Source organism: Pinus tabuliformis, chromosome X (genome assembly GCF_031772625.1).
Source record: "Pinus tabuliformis cultivar Carrire ecotype Pingquan chromosome X, CPIR1, whole genome shotgun sequence".
Taxonomy (NCBI): Eukaryota; Viridiplantae; Streptophyta; class Pinopsida; order Pinales; family Pinaceae; genus Pinus; species Pinus tabuliformis.
In genome coordinates, this window is record NC_142308.1 from 1,705,881,877 (window position 1) to 1,705,898,396 (window position 16,520).

The following is a 16,520-nucleotide window of genomic DNA, read 5'->3' on the forward strand; positions in this document are numbered from 1 at the left end:
AATTTCTCTTCCACCCGACATTGATTCTGCTACTGCAAACTGTTGTAAAACCCTTCTATGCCCAAACAAGGAATCTGCCCAACGAAAATACTAGATTGCTACTCCCTCTGCCTACTGGAATCACTCAACTGGCAAGTCGAATTTTTATGCCAATTTACATTGAAAAATCAAAATTCCCCAAGCAATTTGATTTGCCTTGCTTAAGCACTGCGCAACACCAGAAAATTTCGGCCTGCTTCTCCTTCTAAACATCGAAATTTTCTGCCTTCGCTTCTAAGCTTCCTCTTCTGATCAATCACGCTTTGATACCATGGGAAAATTTCGGCACTACGAAATTATCCTACAACTCAGAAAATTTCGCTATGAAATTTTATTGCAGTCACTGGAAATTATTCTTCTAACTATAAATTAATTAACAGTTTGTTCACCCACACAAACAATGAATAATTCACTATTGCAAACTTCACAAAAAAATATTTTGCGTAAGATAAACTGGAAATTTGAGAAATATGCTAGCGCACACATAAAAATTAGCACAATTATTTTTGGAAAAATGTCACTGGAAAAACCCAACTTGGGAAAACTGGTGTAGCAACTGAGGGTTTTATATTATTATGCAGCAGTGAAATATCTAAGTACAATCTAGATGCCGAAAACTGACAATCTTGTAGAGATATTACTAGCAAAATATTCTTAAAGGGAATTACCCTCACTCCAAGCAATTCCGACACTATCTGAGCTTTGAAAGGCTAGCCGTCGAACTGGGCCTGCACAGGCTCTGCGTCACACTGGAGATGCATACCACACATGTTTCTTGAATTGATTGCCAATCTAGCCTTCCTGCCCACTGCTTATTAGGAAAATGCTTCTTCGACACTCTAGGACGCCTTCCCGACCTCTAGAACTGAAGACGCCTTCCCCTCAACAAAAATCGAACTACCCTTTGAGGGCCTACGCTACCTCCTGGAGAAAAACTCGGTCTCTTTGCAAAGAACTCACTGTATCTGGAAATCTTCCTTTGACTTTATTGCCCCTGCCCCTATGACACTTGCTACCAGCTTGCTGACTCGATCTCCAATGCTTAATATCCGCTACTGGGAAAATCGAACCTTCTGAGCAATTAAGTATCTGCTACTAGTGTGTTCTCGATCTACCCATTGGCTTCTTCTTATAATCTTCTATTGGACTCCAACGACCAAGATTAAAACTTAATCAAGGGCCAAGACTAATTCCCAGTCGATCCGTGTGAGTTTCTAGAGAATTCACGCCTCATCTCAATTAATTATGATTAATTAGCCACTTTTCCTAAGTTTATACATAAGAAATAATTAAAAATAGGCTAATAATCTAATTGAGACACTTTTAGGTGGAATTTCCAGAAATGATTTATGGGTTATGGAAAACTCTTGCGTTTTAGCCTCTCTATAAAGTTTCGAGATTAGAACACCTCTGATGCTACATAAACTAACAAAAAGGAACTAGGGGCCACAAAAATCATCGAGATCAAAGGTATATATAGAGATATATTAATTTTTATATGTTTAGGTGGGCCAATTTGTCAACAAGTTCAGGTCGACTTGGAGTTAGAGGCGCCATTTGTAGGGTTGTTTGATCACCCACAAGTAGCATATAAATAGAGATGTTGTGAGACCTCATTAGGACATCCAGTTGCATCAAATCACAAGAAAAATACATATGATTAGGCTGTAGATGAGGGTAGATTCCAAGCGAAGGAGAAGGAGACTAGCGGAGGCATCTTTTGTGACTGTTTGGAGGTCGAGATAGATCTGAGTGCAGGCCGAGTGGTTTGAGTGAAGTTTGGGCTTCTTTTCGTGTTTGTTTGAGTGGTATTTTTCCTTTTTTTTTGGTAGCCTCAGAGTTCTGTTCCCTTACAAGAGGCAGAAACTTTCTTTGGGTAGGTTATAAGGTAGCTGTAGATCTATATATTGCTTAGGAGAAGGGCCAAACCCTGTGCGCTAGTTTGGGAGGGTGCTGTGAGGCCTAAAATAGGGCTGAAACTTATCCTAGAAGGCAACAAGGCGAAGACCTATGGTGGAGGAAGACCACAATTGTAGGAGGCCTAGTGGAGCTTGTTGTTAGGGCTGACGTAGTTGTAGTATGCCCTAACTAGACCGTTGATTGAAAACAATAAACACTAGCTCATACAGAGGTATGTATTGATGTATTTGCGGTTGATTGATGCTAGTGGACAGGTCCAGATTGGACAGAGGTGTATTGGGCATCTTGTGGTTGTTGGAGGGCAACAAGTAGGTGCTCAATGTAGCCCTAGATCCACTTGCCAAGAAGGACTTTGGCAGTTGTAAGGTGGGTGAAGTTGGAGGCCTAAGAGTAGTCTCCTGAAGGACAAAAAGGAATGCTAGAAGAGGTTGATTGGAGGCTTTAGGGTTGACACCTTGAAGGACAAAGGATAACTAAGTGAGCCAACCCAAGTTCATTGTTGGAGAAGGACATCTTGCAATGATAGGTGGCAACCTTCTGACCCAAAGTTTGTCTTCATTGGAGCAATACAGGAAGACATTACAGGGAAGAAGTCCCAAAGGAGCTGAGGAGCAGCTGTGGGCAGTTAAGAGTTTTTCACAAACAAAGTTGTGAACAACTGAACATGAGTCTTTATGTGTGGATGTGTTGATGGACTACCGATCAACTAGAGAGCAGATGGAGAAGCTGTGTTCAGTGACCTAAAGGAGTAGGACCATTGATAGAAGCACGAGTTGCAGATTGGGAGCACAAGGACCAACAATTGTGTTTAGGGTACAACAAGAGGAGTTGTGATTGTCAACTACGTCAGTTATATCATTAGAGTATCTTGTTCTTGTATTCTTGTATCAGTGGATGTATGAGGGCCATTATCCTTGGTACGGGAGCCCTAGAATATTGTATTAAAGTTGCTAATATAATGAAGTTGGGTTATGGAAAATCGTGAAAAAAATTGTTTATATTTATGCACTAGTATATTTACTGCTACATTTTATTCCGTTTTGCAAAGTAGTTTGTTTTGGTATTGGATTGGTAGCGTCAATGGTTCTAAGACCCTAACATAGATTCCAATGCCATGGAAAAACAACTTGGTATCAAAGCTACTTTAAAGGGCTAGTGAATCAGAGTGTGTACAACAAAGTAGAACTTAAGAGGGAGTTGGTCACATTGTTATTAAAGGGCTCGTAGCAATGTTGAAGTTGCAAATTGGTGTCCGGTATGAGGACAGGTTGGAAGGGTTGTCCAACTATAGTCCATGGAAGGAAATGATCAAGTTGGTTCTGATGGTGAATAGGATCTGGGATTTTGTTGAGAAAGCAATTAAGAAGCCGACTGACTCTAAGGAATTGCAAGTGTACGAAGAGTTGGATACGAAGGCGAAGTTGATCATCCTAGATGGTATGAAGGATTCCTTCATACCTCATCTATCTAGGAAGAACACTGCCCATGAAATGTGAAAAGCTCTTCAAAATTTGTTCCAAAATAAGAACGAGAACGAAGTATTGATGTTATAGGATACGTTGAAGGCCACCAAGATGATACAAGGTGAAGGGGTGGCTTCGTATCTATCGAGGTTGTCTCAGGTTCAAGATGAGCTTGCTGCCATCGATGAATCTATCACAAATTTTGAGATGGTAAGGATTGCTTTAAAAGGGTTCACCAAGGAATGGAAGCCCTTCATCAAGGGGATTGTTGCCAGAGAGAAGTTGCCAGACTTGAACATGTTGTGGGATGACTTCATTCAGGAAGAGTTGTGAGATAATGATCTTCACTGGAAGAAGGCTTCAAATGATGACGTGGCACTCACAACAAGAATGAAGGGAAAGCATAAGGACTTGTGTAAGATCAAGTGTTTCAATTGTGGTGAGTTTGGTCATTATTCGACGAAGTGCTCTTAGAAGAAGCAAGGAGATGACAAGAAGAAGGGGAAGGCAATTGCAGGTATTGGTACTTCTATTGAGGCAGAAGACCTCTCTAAGAGATTTGAGAGTGAGGACTTTGCATTGATTTCTCATTTCTCATAGGGTACCATCGACGAGGCTGCATGGTACGTGGACATTGGAGCGTCGAAGCATATGACAGGGTCTCAAGATGTGTTCGAGACTCTCGCTGAGTGGGACTCAAAGTTACACATGCTATTGGTTGGCAAGTGTCTGAAAGAGATCAGAGGATCAGGTGTTGTGCCATTCAGGATGTAGTCAGATCAAGTGATGTGAGTTCAAGATGTACTGTTTGTACTAGAGCTCATATATAATGTGATGTTTGTTAGCGATCAAGCAAAAGGGGTTTGAGGTGCTGTTCCAGGGTGGTAAGGCAAGACTCAGGCCCAAAGGCTCTAGCTCCTCTGGTTTCATGAATGGAGTTAGATAGCATGGTCTATACAGGCTGACGAGCAAGCCTATAGATCGTGGGAAGAAGAAGCATAACCAAGTACAAGTTCTAGAGAAGTAGGTGGAGGTTTTAGAAGAGCAGGTACAGATTCCAGAGAAGAAGGTCCAGGTTCCAGAGGTTCAGAGAGCGCTGAGTTCTAGAGGGACTTTGCAGGTTTAGAGGGAGAATGTGCAACCCAAAAAGAGTGCATGGTCAGTGGGGAGTAAGTGTGCGGCTTCCAGTGACAGTGACCCTTCCGAGAGAGGCGTAATTCATGCTATAAGATTTGTTGTAGTGATGAGCGCTAGGAGTTGGGCTAGTGTCGCCAACTGTGACAATGATTATGACGAGTTACTTCTAGTCTTGGAAGTACCTCCCTCGTAAAGAGGGAGTGTTGAGATTGATAGCTTGGAAAGTACTCTAAGCTCTAAGGTTCGAGGTTTCGAGGAAGGAGCACCACAAATGTGCTTTTTTGGGCTTAGAACCCAAGCTTGGGGTTTTGTACCCAAAGATGCGGGGCCAAAACCATGAGGGTTATCATTGATTTGACTAATGGAGATGAAAGAGGACCCTAAAAGGAACTAGGGGCCGCGAAAATCATCGATATTGGAGGTCTACAAAGAGAGTTATTAATTTTTATATGTTTAGGTGGGCTAATTTGTCAACAAGTTGAGGTCAACTTGGAGTTAGAGGTTCCCTTTGTAGGGCTGTTTGATCACCCACAAGAATCATAGAAATAGAGATGTTGTGAGACCTTAGTAGGACATTCAAGTGCATTAAATCACATGACAAATACATCTGATTAGGTCGCAGACCAGGGCAGACTCCAAGCGAAGGAGCAGGCTAGCGAAGGCATCTTGTGACTGTTTGGAGGCCGAGATAGATTTGAGTGCAGGCTGAGTGGTTTGAGTGAACTCTGGGTTGCTTTTCGTGTTGGTTTGAATGGTATTTTTCCTTTGTTTTGGTAGCTGCAAAGTTCTGTTCCCTTATAGGAAGCTGAAACTTTGTTTGGGCAGGTTATAAGGTAGTCGCAGACTTGTATATTGCTTAGGAGAAGGGCAGAGCCTTGTGTCCTAGTTTGGGAGGGTGCGGTGAGGCCTAAAATAGGGCTGAAACCTATCCTAGAAGGTAACGAGGAGGAGCAGACCTATGGTGGAGGAAGGCCACAACTGTAGGAGGTTTGGTGGAGCTTGTTGTTAGCGCTAACATGGATTGTACTATTCCCTAACCATATCGCAGATTGATAGTAGTAAACACCAACTCAGGCAAAGGTATGTATATGTATTTGAAGTTGATTAATGCTAGTGGATGGGTCTAGATTGGACATAGGTGTATTGGGCATCTTGTGGTTATTGGGGGGCCACAAGTAGGTGCTCAAAGTAGCCCTAGATTAGCTTGCCAAGAAGGACTTTGACAACTGTAAGGTGGGTGAAGTTGGAGGCCAAAGAGTAGTCTCTTGAAGGACAAATAAGACTGCTAGAAGAGGTTGATTGGAGGCTCTAGTGTTGACACCTTAAAGGACAAAGGACAACTAAGTGAGTTAGCCCAAGTTTATTGTTGGAGAAGGACATCTTACAGTGATAGGTGGCAACCCTCCAGCCTGAAGTTTGTCTTCATTGGAGCAGCGTAGGAAGACATTAGAGGGAAGAAGTCCCAAAGGAGCTGAGGAGTAGTAGTGGGCAGTTGAGAGTTGTTCACAAATGGAGTTTTGGACAAATCAACAAGAGTCTCTATGTGTTGATGCATTGATGGACTAACGATCAACTAGAGAGCAAGTGGAGAAGCCATGTTCAGTGACCTAAAGGAGTAAGACCATTGATAGAGACATGAGTTATAGATTGGGAGCACAAGGACCAACAATTGTGTTCAAGGTACAACAAGAGGCGCTGTGATTGTCAACAACATCAGCTAGATCGTCAATGTATTTTTTTCTTGTATAATTTAATTAGTGGATGTATGAGGGCCATTATCCCTGGTATGGGAGCCCTAGATTGTTGTATTAAAGTTGTTAATATAACGAAGTTGGATTATTGAAAATTGTAAAAAAAAAAAATGTTTATATTTGTGCATTAGTAGATTTATTGTTGTATTTTGTTCTGTTGTGCAAAGTAGTTTGTTGTGGTATTGGATTGGTAGCGTTAGTGATTCTAAGACCCTAACTAAGATTCTAGTGCCGTGGAAAAACAACATACCTATCATCAAAATCATTGCCTATATTGGTATTTTCTTTATCAATATCACCCCCCAAGCATTAAAATAAGTTAGGAAGAAAATGTAGCGTGTCAAGTCAAGATTTTATTTGAGTGATGGGTACATTTTTAGTAGGGTCGTGATAAAGGAGTTCGACAACCAATGCCACTAACATCAAAGTACATGAAGGGTTTATTGATTTTGATTAAATACTAGTTCCATACCCTCGTACATGCCAAAATCCAATGGAAATGTTGCAATCCCCCCAATCTTGAAATCCTGAAATCTATTAAGTCTGTTAGATTTTGAGTGAGATTTAAAATTCTACTTTCTCCATATGAAATCCATTTCATGGTAATGTTAAAATTTTAAGTAAAAGGATGAAAATGAAAGATAAAGGAGAATGTCACTTTTATTTAAAGAATTTAACATTACCACGAATGGTGTCTCAATATCAAGGCCATAGGCTTGAATATTAGGCCGCCTCGATAAAAAAATCCTGTTTTTTCTTAAAAAAATTCAAACATCTTTGATCAACTTATATGGAATCAGCCAGTTCTGTGAAAACCAACCAGTTCAATATTGAATCGACCATATCCGGTTTCAAACCTCGAACTGGACTCAGTTTGGCCTCTAAATTGGTCAGACCGACTATTTCCACTGGTTTTGATAACAACGATGCAGGTTAAAGAGGGAACTATATAGGCTCAAGCAGGGACCAAGTTCATGGTACTTAAGGATTAATAGGTATTTGCTAGATATGGGCTTCAACAGGGGTGAGGTGGATCCCAACTTGTATTACACACTTGTTGGAGATGATCCACTCATCTTGGTGCTGTATGTTGATGATCTATTTCTCATAGGTGTAAGGAAGCCCATGGATGTGAAAGCAAGATCTTGCTACATAGTTCGAGATGAAGGACATTAACATGATGCACTACTTTTTGGAGTTGGATATGTGGTAACAAATGGGTGAGATTTTCCCGGGACATGGAAAATATGCAGTTGATATCTTGAGGTGATTCAGGATGGTGGATTGAAGACCTATGTCTACACCTATGATCACCAATCTAAGGAAGCTAAATGCTTCAGAGTCAGAGTTAGTGGATCCCACTTTGTACATGCAACTGATAGGTTCCTTGATGTATTTGGCTAACACTAAGCCATGTATATGCTTTGTTGTGAATACCCTGAGCAAGTTTATGGTGGAGTTGATGAGGTTGCATTTGGTGGCAGTGAAGCATGTGCTCAAGTACTTATGAAGTATAATGGAGTATGGGTTGAGATATGTCAGGAGATGGTGGAGTACAGTTGCAGGGCTACACAAACATAGATTGGGTTGGGAGTGTAGTGGACAGGAAGAAAACTTCAGGCTGTTGCTTCAGCTTGGGGTCAGTGGTGATCTCATGGTTGGTAGGAAGTGGCATCTTGTGGCACTCAGTTCAGTAAAGGCCTTCTACATCGCAGGGAGTTTGGCGAGTTGTGAATCCATCTGGCTTCGCACGATGCTCATAGGTTTATTCGGTCTAGTGTTGGACCCATTGTGATTCATTATGATAAGCAATGTTGCATTAAACTTTCATGGAATCTAGTGTTTCATGATAGGTTCAAGCATATAGAGATTAGGTATCACTTCACTAGCGACAGTGTCCTGAGGGGAGCTGTGAAGATTTAGTATATCTCCACAGATGAGCAGGTTGTAGATATTCTCACAAAGCCCCTTGTCAAGGGGAAGTTTGTCTTCTCCAGAGATAAAGCTTGGGGTGGTGCAAAATACCTTCTTGGATAGGAAGGAGTGTTGTATGATGATAGCTTGGATAGGTCCTTCTACATAGGTTAGATGTCGAGCATGCAAAAGATGTCCAAAAGCTCTAGTGTATCATGTCAGGTTCAAGCATATAGAGATTAGGTATCACTTCACCAAAGACAGTGTTCTGAGGGGAGTTGTGAAGTTTTAGTATATCTCCACAGATGAGCAGGTTGCAGATATTCTCACGAAGCCCCTTGTCAAGGGGAAGTTTGTCTTCTCCAGAGGTAAAGCTAGGGGTGGTGCAGAATACCTTCTTGGCTAGGAAGGAGTGTTGTATGATGATAGCTTGGATAGGTCCTTCTACATAGGTTAGATGTCAATCATGCAAAAGATGTCCAAAAGCTGCTTTAGGTACTTGGTCAATGTTGAGTGACTTTTATTATCTCTTTCCTAAGTTTAACTTAGTAAAAACACATTGATTAATTTTATTAATTAATGTTGGCTATTGGCTATTTATTTTTATTCATCAGTTTTTTTGAAAAGTAATATACTCGATGAATACATGTTTTGGGCATAAAATAAATTGTTAGGAATTTAAATCAGATCTGATATTGGAAAAATTTAACATTTAAGGCCTCTTTTGGTCTAACCTTAGTGGTAAACACATATAAAATCATGGATTTTTTTTCCTGTTGGCTCTCCATATAATTTATATAGGGTATAATGGTTTTACCTTCATAAGCCTTGAAGTAAGATATATGCCTGATACTGATCCAGGGCTTTTGTATAATGATCAACAAATATGTTCTATTTTTGTTTTCCTTTCAACTCAGGAAAAGTACATTGATTAATTTATTAACTAATGTTGGCTATTTATTTTTATTCAACAGTTTTCCAGAAAAATAATTTACGGGGTGAAGACATTTTTTGGGCATAAAATAAATTGCTAGGAATTTAAATCAGATCTAGTATTGGAAAATTTTAACATTTAAGGCCTGTTTTGGTCTAACCTTAGTGGTAAACATCTAAGAAATTGGATTCGAGCCTTAGCCCCTACATATCCCGAATCGGGGGAATTAGACACGATTCGGTGGGACAGGTGTCCTCTGGATCGTGTTCAATCGTGTCTAGCCAGACTCCATCATGTCCTGATCATGGGACACGAATCCCCTTGTTTGGCGTGCCGTGCGGCCCATAAAGGGCGGTTTTGACCCATTTCACAATCACTTTTCACTCTCTCTTGCTGTGGGTGTGTGGGAGCGAATAGCAAAGGGTTTGGGAGCATTTTGGAGGCGAATTAAACAACAAGTAAGTGCATTTTGTTTCCATTTTTTGCATTTTTATTATAGCAGTTTGCATGGGCATTTTTTAACATGTTTGTGCATTTTTTCTTAATTTTTTTACAACATTCATGGCTCAATCAAGGGTAGCAGGGAAGGGGCAAAGGAAGGGGAAGAATGTTCCCATTGGAGATGCCCCTCCTCTTTCAATTTAATCAGGGTTTGCAAGTGTTCCCTCTATTGGAAGTGGGACTGCAACAACAACTTCAAATGTTGAGGGAAGACAACAGGCTCAAGATAACAAATATCCCTTGTGGAAGTATGTCACAAGAGAGCAAGGGCCAGGCAGCAAGTTGAAGGGAGGAGGCAATGTTGCTTGGAAATGCAACTATTGCAACAATCATTTCATGAGCACATATTACTGTGTGAAATCTCATTTGTTGGCTTTACCAGGTTGTTGTGAAATTGCAACATGTACACATGTGCCTTTAGCTAAGAGGAAAGAAATGGAAAAAGATGCCAATGTTGGTATGGGAAAGGTGGAAACAACATCTAAGAAAACTGAGAATGATGATCCCCTTCCATTCTTGAGGAAAAGCAACAACAAATTTCCATTTAAGAGTTTTGGTGGGGGACAAGCAACAAAAAGAAAAGCAGTGGCACTTGGTCCAATGGACAGGATTTTTCAGAAAGAGAAACAGGAACAACTTGATCTCACTATTACATTCTTTTTCTATCAGGAGTTTATATCCTTTAATGTTGCACGCTTACCTTTATTTATTGAGATGTGCTGAGCTCTAACTCAAGGGGCTCCATTAGGGTATGTGCCTCCTCGGTCAGAGAAGCTTAGAACCACAGTGTTTGCTAAGGCAAAGAAAGAGGTGGAAAAATGCTTGAGCCTATTAAGTCAGCATGGCCAACATCTAGGGTTAGTATTGTTTCTAATGGATGGACAGGTCCAACACGTCACCCACTCATCAACTTCATGGTCTCTTCCTTGAATGGTCCAATTTTCTTGAAATTAGTGGATGCACTTGAACAATCAAGGATGCACAATATATGGGTGAGTTGTTCATTAAAGTTTTTGAAGATGTAGGTGTTGATTCTTGTGTGCAAATCATTATAGATAATGCATCTATTTGCAAGGCTGCTGGCATGATTGTGGAAGCTAAATATCCAAAAAAATTTGGACACCTTGCATTGTCCATTCCTTGAATTTAGCACTTAAATTTACTGCTTCTGATGTGCTTTGGATTGGAAGTATTATAGAGGATGCACAACATATTCGCAATTTCGTACAAAATCATACAAATGCCCTCACAATCTACAAGGAGTGCACCAATCTATCATTGTTGAAGATTGCAGATACACGATTTGCCTCTTCATTAATCATGTTGAAGAGGTTGAGGGAGGTCAAGACCGCTCTTGGGGCCATGGTTATTTCAGAGTTTTGGTCTTTTTGGAGAAAGACAGATCAAGCAGCCTCAAAAAGAGTGAAGGACACAGTGTTAGATGATGCTTGGTGGGAGAGGGTAGATCTACTTTTTAAGATCATGGACGCTATCATTTCTTTGCTACGATTTGCAGATACTGACCAACCCATCCTAGGAGAGGTTTATGAGGGACGAGATTCCATGATTGAGCCTGTGAGGAACATTATTTTATAGAGTGAGCTCCCTAAGTATGAGACATCATTAGAGGCCTTCTTCACCACCATACAGGATATTCTTGTCAGCAGAGGGGACAAGAATTGCACACCTTTGCATTGTTTGTCTCACTCATTGAACCTGAAATACTAAAGCCATGAGTAGTTGAATGGTGGACCTTCTCGCAGATTCCCTCCTCATATGGATGGTGAAATTTCACAGGGAAGGAAGGATGTATTGAAGCACATTTTTCAGGATAGAGCATCTCTTTATGAGGTGGAGGATGCCTTTGCAGAGTTTTCCACTAGCATTGGTCGATTTGTAGGATATGATGTGATTAGAGACAGGGGGGCTAAGAAGCCCTATTCTTGGTGGGAAACTCATGGGGCAACAAGCCCTCCTCTATAGCAGTTGGCCATGAGGCTCATCTCTCAGGTGACTTCATCCTCTTGTTGCGAGAGGAATTGGGGCACATATGGGAATTTGTATAGTGTCAAGAAGAGCAGGCTTGAGTAGTCCAGGGCAGAGACAATGGTGTATGTACACACCAACCTTCATCTTATTTACAGGCAAAGGAATGAGTGGTTGAAGGGAAAGACAAAGATGTGGGATGTCTTTCATGATGATATGGGTTGGACAACATTGTTGAGTTGGCATTGGCCAATTTGGATCTTAATGAGTTAGTGCTAGAGCTTGTCACTTTTGATGATGGTGATACTGTAGAGGGGTCATCCTCCACACCAGCAGATGCAGAGATGACATTGGATACAAAGGAGGAGGATGCAACAAAGGAGAGCAGTGGTGACCATGATGATGACAGTGATGCTGATTTTGATGATGATGATTGATGCCTCATGAGCTACCTACTGTCTTGAGGCTTGTAGTTGTTTTATATTTTCTATTTCTATTTGCCATTGGCATTGCTACTACCTATTTTGATGACTTAATGAGAAAACTGCAGTATCTTGTCTTTCTCCTATTGGATTATTGATGAACATGTCACAATTGTATTTGTATGCATAATGTTACTTTGTAAAACTTACATCTAGATGAAGATCTATGTTTGAATAAATGAATTTGTGTCATGAGTGAGAATTTGTGTAAGAAATATCTAATTTTTAATATATATATGTATATTTTTTAATAAAATAATATATAATGTGTCCTGTTCCTGGGGGTCAACGTGCTCGTGTCTGACACTCGAATCCTCGTGTCCTTCGTGTCCCATGTCCCCTTGTCAGGTGACTTAGGTAGACATGCATATAAAATTATGGAATTTCTTTCTGTTGGCTGTCCATATAATTTATACAGGGTATAACGGTTTTACCCATCAACATAAGCCTTGAAGTAAGGTATACACCTGCTTCTGATCCAGGGATTTTGTATATGATCAACAAATATGTTCTATTTTTGTTTTTCTTTCATGCTAGAGCTTTCTACTTTTTCTTGGCAGCTGATTTATGAATTGAAATTTGGTATCTAATGAATCACTTCGATGATTGGAACCTGCCAGTGGAAAAACAGTTTTTGATTTTATTGTCAGAGACAATTTATGGTTTTACCTGCATGTTGCACTGTAGAAATAACAGTTTATGGCCAAGTGACATTTTAGAAGGGGAATGCCATGCCTGATCAGTCTGATTAGTTTTGTTACATTTCATTGCTGATGTATTATTCCTCATCATCTGACACTTCGGTAATTTCAATATGCCTAGAGTCTTCAAATATTGGATTATTGTGTTCAAGATGGCCAAAGAACCCAATTTAAGAATTTGTTCCATTATTCTTAATCTTGGTCTTGGCAGACTCTGTTTGTGTACATAAGCACAGATGCATCACATATATAACTGTACTTAGCAGAGTGTGTTAGTGATGTGGGGGAATCTGGTTTTGGATACTTGTTAATTAATGTTTGATGCAGGTTGAGGAATTCATCCAAGAGGATTCTCGCATTGATCAATATCCTAAACTTGTGAAAGGTGAATCCAGAGTTGTGCTGGAATGGCAAGGTGCATTTTTATTCCACTACTGTATCTTGGATTCTGCAGGATTCCTGAGTTGGATTATATTTAGTTTCAAAATAGTTTTATGATGCTTACTTTAAATATAAATTTATAATGCTTCTTATGTACATTAAGTACTACATATTATCAATCTTTCCTTTGAAGAAATGCCGGTTTATATTTGAACATTCAGATTCCTCTATTAGAGTTAATTTTCTTGGAAGTGATATTTCAATGGTTGTCCAGATCAGTGTTGCACGAAGCGGGAGCGAAGCGGAAGCGCGAAGTGGAAGCGCGGAGCGCGGAAGCGTCATTTTCCAAAAATCTAGGGAGCGAAGCGTCCGCGGAAGCGTCTGCTATATATATATATATTTTTATATTTTTTTGCATTTATACTCAAAACAAACATCCCAAATACCAAATTAATTGTAGAAGACATGAAAACATGCATATTTTTGCATAAATCAAGATAGATATGGCATCCATGATTCCATTGTAGTTACTAGTATGTACAACAATCATCTATATTCTAGCTATTACAAACATACATCAAATTTTTAAGCATATTATAAAACATAAAACATTTAAGCATATTATAAAACATAAAACATAGAGCATATTATGATTTATCTAGCAAGTGAGCAACTGTCAACATTTGTCATGTCCAAAATTCAAATAATAATGTTTACAAAATATGTCACTTGGTCACCGCCAAGCCAAAAAGGTTCAAAATTCAAATTCACAAGTCTACAAGTCTAATGAGTAATCTATGACAAAAAGAAGTAGATTGTGAATATATCTACTAATCTCTCCTCCTTCCACCACGAATAGAACGTGATGGCGGGCCTCCACGTGGTGGCAATGAAGAAGATGGTCCCTGTGTAAGTCGTGGCACTGGAACTGATGAAGAAGAACCTCCTCTAGTAGAAACCAAGGGACCAGATGGGGGTGGGGGTGGTGGCATATCAACACCCGTGTCATCATCCTAGAATCGCTCAAAAAATTCATGCAAAAAAAAAACACTAGTTAACAAAAAAATTAAAAACATGAATTCTTTATAAGGGAAAATTGGAAAATTCATACCACAATGGACATACCTGGATAAGAGAATCCTCTAATTGCTCTAGTCGCAACACTCCATCCTCCAAATTGGGCTCCTCTGGATTCTTGTCCCAAGTCAACAAGTCTTTATTAGACTTTGCATCTTCACAGTAATGGGACAACAATCGCAAGTTGTAATGAACATAAACCAAGCTCTCTGCCCGGTCTAAATTCAACCTGTTCCTTTTAACACTGTGGATGAAAGAATAAGAGCTCCAACACCTCTCTGCAGAAGAAGTGTTTACCACCTGTGATAGCACCCGCAATGCCAAACTCTGTAGAAGTGGAGTAGGCCCTCCATGCATGTTCCACCACTCAAGAGCAGAAAAATTCTCTCGATCTTGAATTGCATGCATGCTCGAAAATGGACCAGTGCTGCTCGTATAGTTGCTCACGTGTCTCCGTACCAATGCAGCCTCCTCCTCATCAGGGATTAATCTACTCAATGCAGCCATATATTTTTCGTGAACCTCTTTATCTTGGTGTGGTTTTCTCCTGACTCCCCGCCCAGGTGCTGGTTTTGAAAGCCATGATGGATGATAGTATTTAGGTGTCAAAACATATGCTAATGCATGCAATGGAACATTTAGCATATCCCATCGTTTTACCACCTCTTCACGAATATAATTGTACAAGGTGGTATCTCTAGGCTCAACAATGTCTTTAATCTGCCCCAACATGCTATCCATTTGCTCATACACCTCCCCAATTACTGGTCGATCTGAATCTGCAAACTTGATCATGTAATAAATTGGTTTGGTGAATTGCAAAACATATTTAACCTGTGACCAAAAGTAACTGTCAAGAACAGTGTCCTTGACTTCATTAGCACCATCTGTGTCATTGTTAATTTCATCCCATGTTTCAGCACACACCAGATTAGTTAAATCTTGTCTCACCTTCACTAGCCGCCTAAAGGTGAGGTAATAACTAGCAAATCTTGTCTTTGCAATTTTAAGCAATTGCAACTTGGAGTAAGTGCCATAGAAGTAGTTTACCCTTGTATGCCCTGTGATGAATTTAATGAGCTGCTTCCCTTTCCTGTAAACCTCAGCAATCCACCCACATTCTTTGTGTTTCACAATATCATGCATCAAAAGGTTCAATGTGTGAACCAGGCACCCAGACCAAAAGATGTGTGGATGAGTACGCTCAATAATTTTTCCTGCTAACTTACAATTTGCTGCATTATCTGTGATCACTTGAACCACATTATTCGGACCAACATCTTTGATTGATTTCAATAGGAGATCTGCAATGTTTGGTGCAGTTGCACTGATGGAGGAGGAGTCATGAGATGCAATAAATACTGCACCACTAGAAGAAACACCAAGAACATTTATCAAATGTTGGTTTCTAATATTTGTCCACCCATCTGATACAATGGATACCCCAGAATCCACCCACTCATGTGTAAAACGTGTCAAAGCTCTTTGAACCTTAGCTTTTTCTCTTTCTAATAACACTGTTCTAGCTTTCTCATAGTTGGGGGCCTTGTATCCTTTTGGGGCTTCATTGATGGCCTTTACCATTTCATGCCAATAGGGAGAGCGAAGCACATTGAATGGTACACCGCAAGCACAAAGAAAACGGACTATCTTTCCATCCACATCATCCCTCCCAGTAACATTAAGGAAATCCCCTATTGTTTTTCTACCTCCAGAGGTTGCAAAAGTACCATGAGGAGATGGGCAACTACCAAATTTAGAGGTTGCACTTGATTCAGAATGAGTTTTTTGTTTCTTGTTTTTTCCTTGTGCAGCCATCTCTAATTTGATGTATTTTTGTCTTTGTTCACTTGAAATGTTTGGGCAAATGGTTACCCCCACGGAACCCTTTTTTTCATCACTGTCTAGCACCCCACAAAGATGCCTCCTCAGACGGGTATATGAACCCGTATATGGTTTTCCTCCATGACAACCATGAGGGCACATCCATTTGTAAGATCCACCACCCTTTCCCCCTTCAAGTTTGGTCACAAAGGTCCACAAGGGATTTGATGTACCTTTCCCATCTTGTGCTTCAGTGTCCTCTTCAAGTTCATCCCCTTCCTCTTCAAACCCTTCCTCCTCATCATACATTGGGTCACTACTATTAGGACCAAGTTCATCCCCTTCCTCTTCCCCTCTATTCCTCACCCTTGGCATCATTAAAACCAAGAGTGGAATGATACATAGAAGCC

The 16,520-nt window shown here is 40.3% G+C and overlaps 1 protein-coding gene across 5 annotated transcripts in view; it reads left to right on the top strand.

Annotated features, from left to right (window-relative positions):
- Positions 1–16,520, top strand: part of LOC149146558 (inner nuclear membrane protein HEH2-like) — a 299,948-nt gene that overhangs the window by 225,815 nt on the left and 57,613 nt on the right. For 4 of the 5 annotated variants that reach the window (XM_089449736.1, XM_089449737.1, XM_089449738.1 and 1 more), the window contains exon 8: positions 13,156–13,243. The exons of the other annotated variant lie outside the window; for it this stretch is intronic. In XM_089449736.1, the coding sequence (XP_089305862.1) occupies positions 13,156–13,243 (88 nt within the window). The remainder of the gene's footprint in view (positions 1–13,155; positions 13,244–16,520) is intronic. 5 annotated transcript variants of the gene reach the window in all.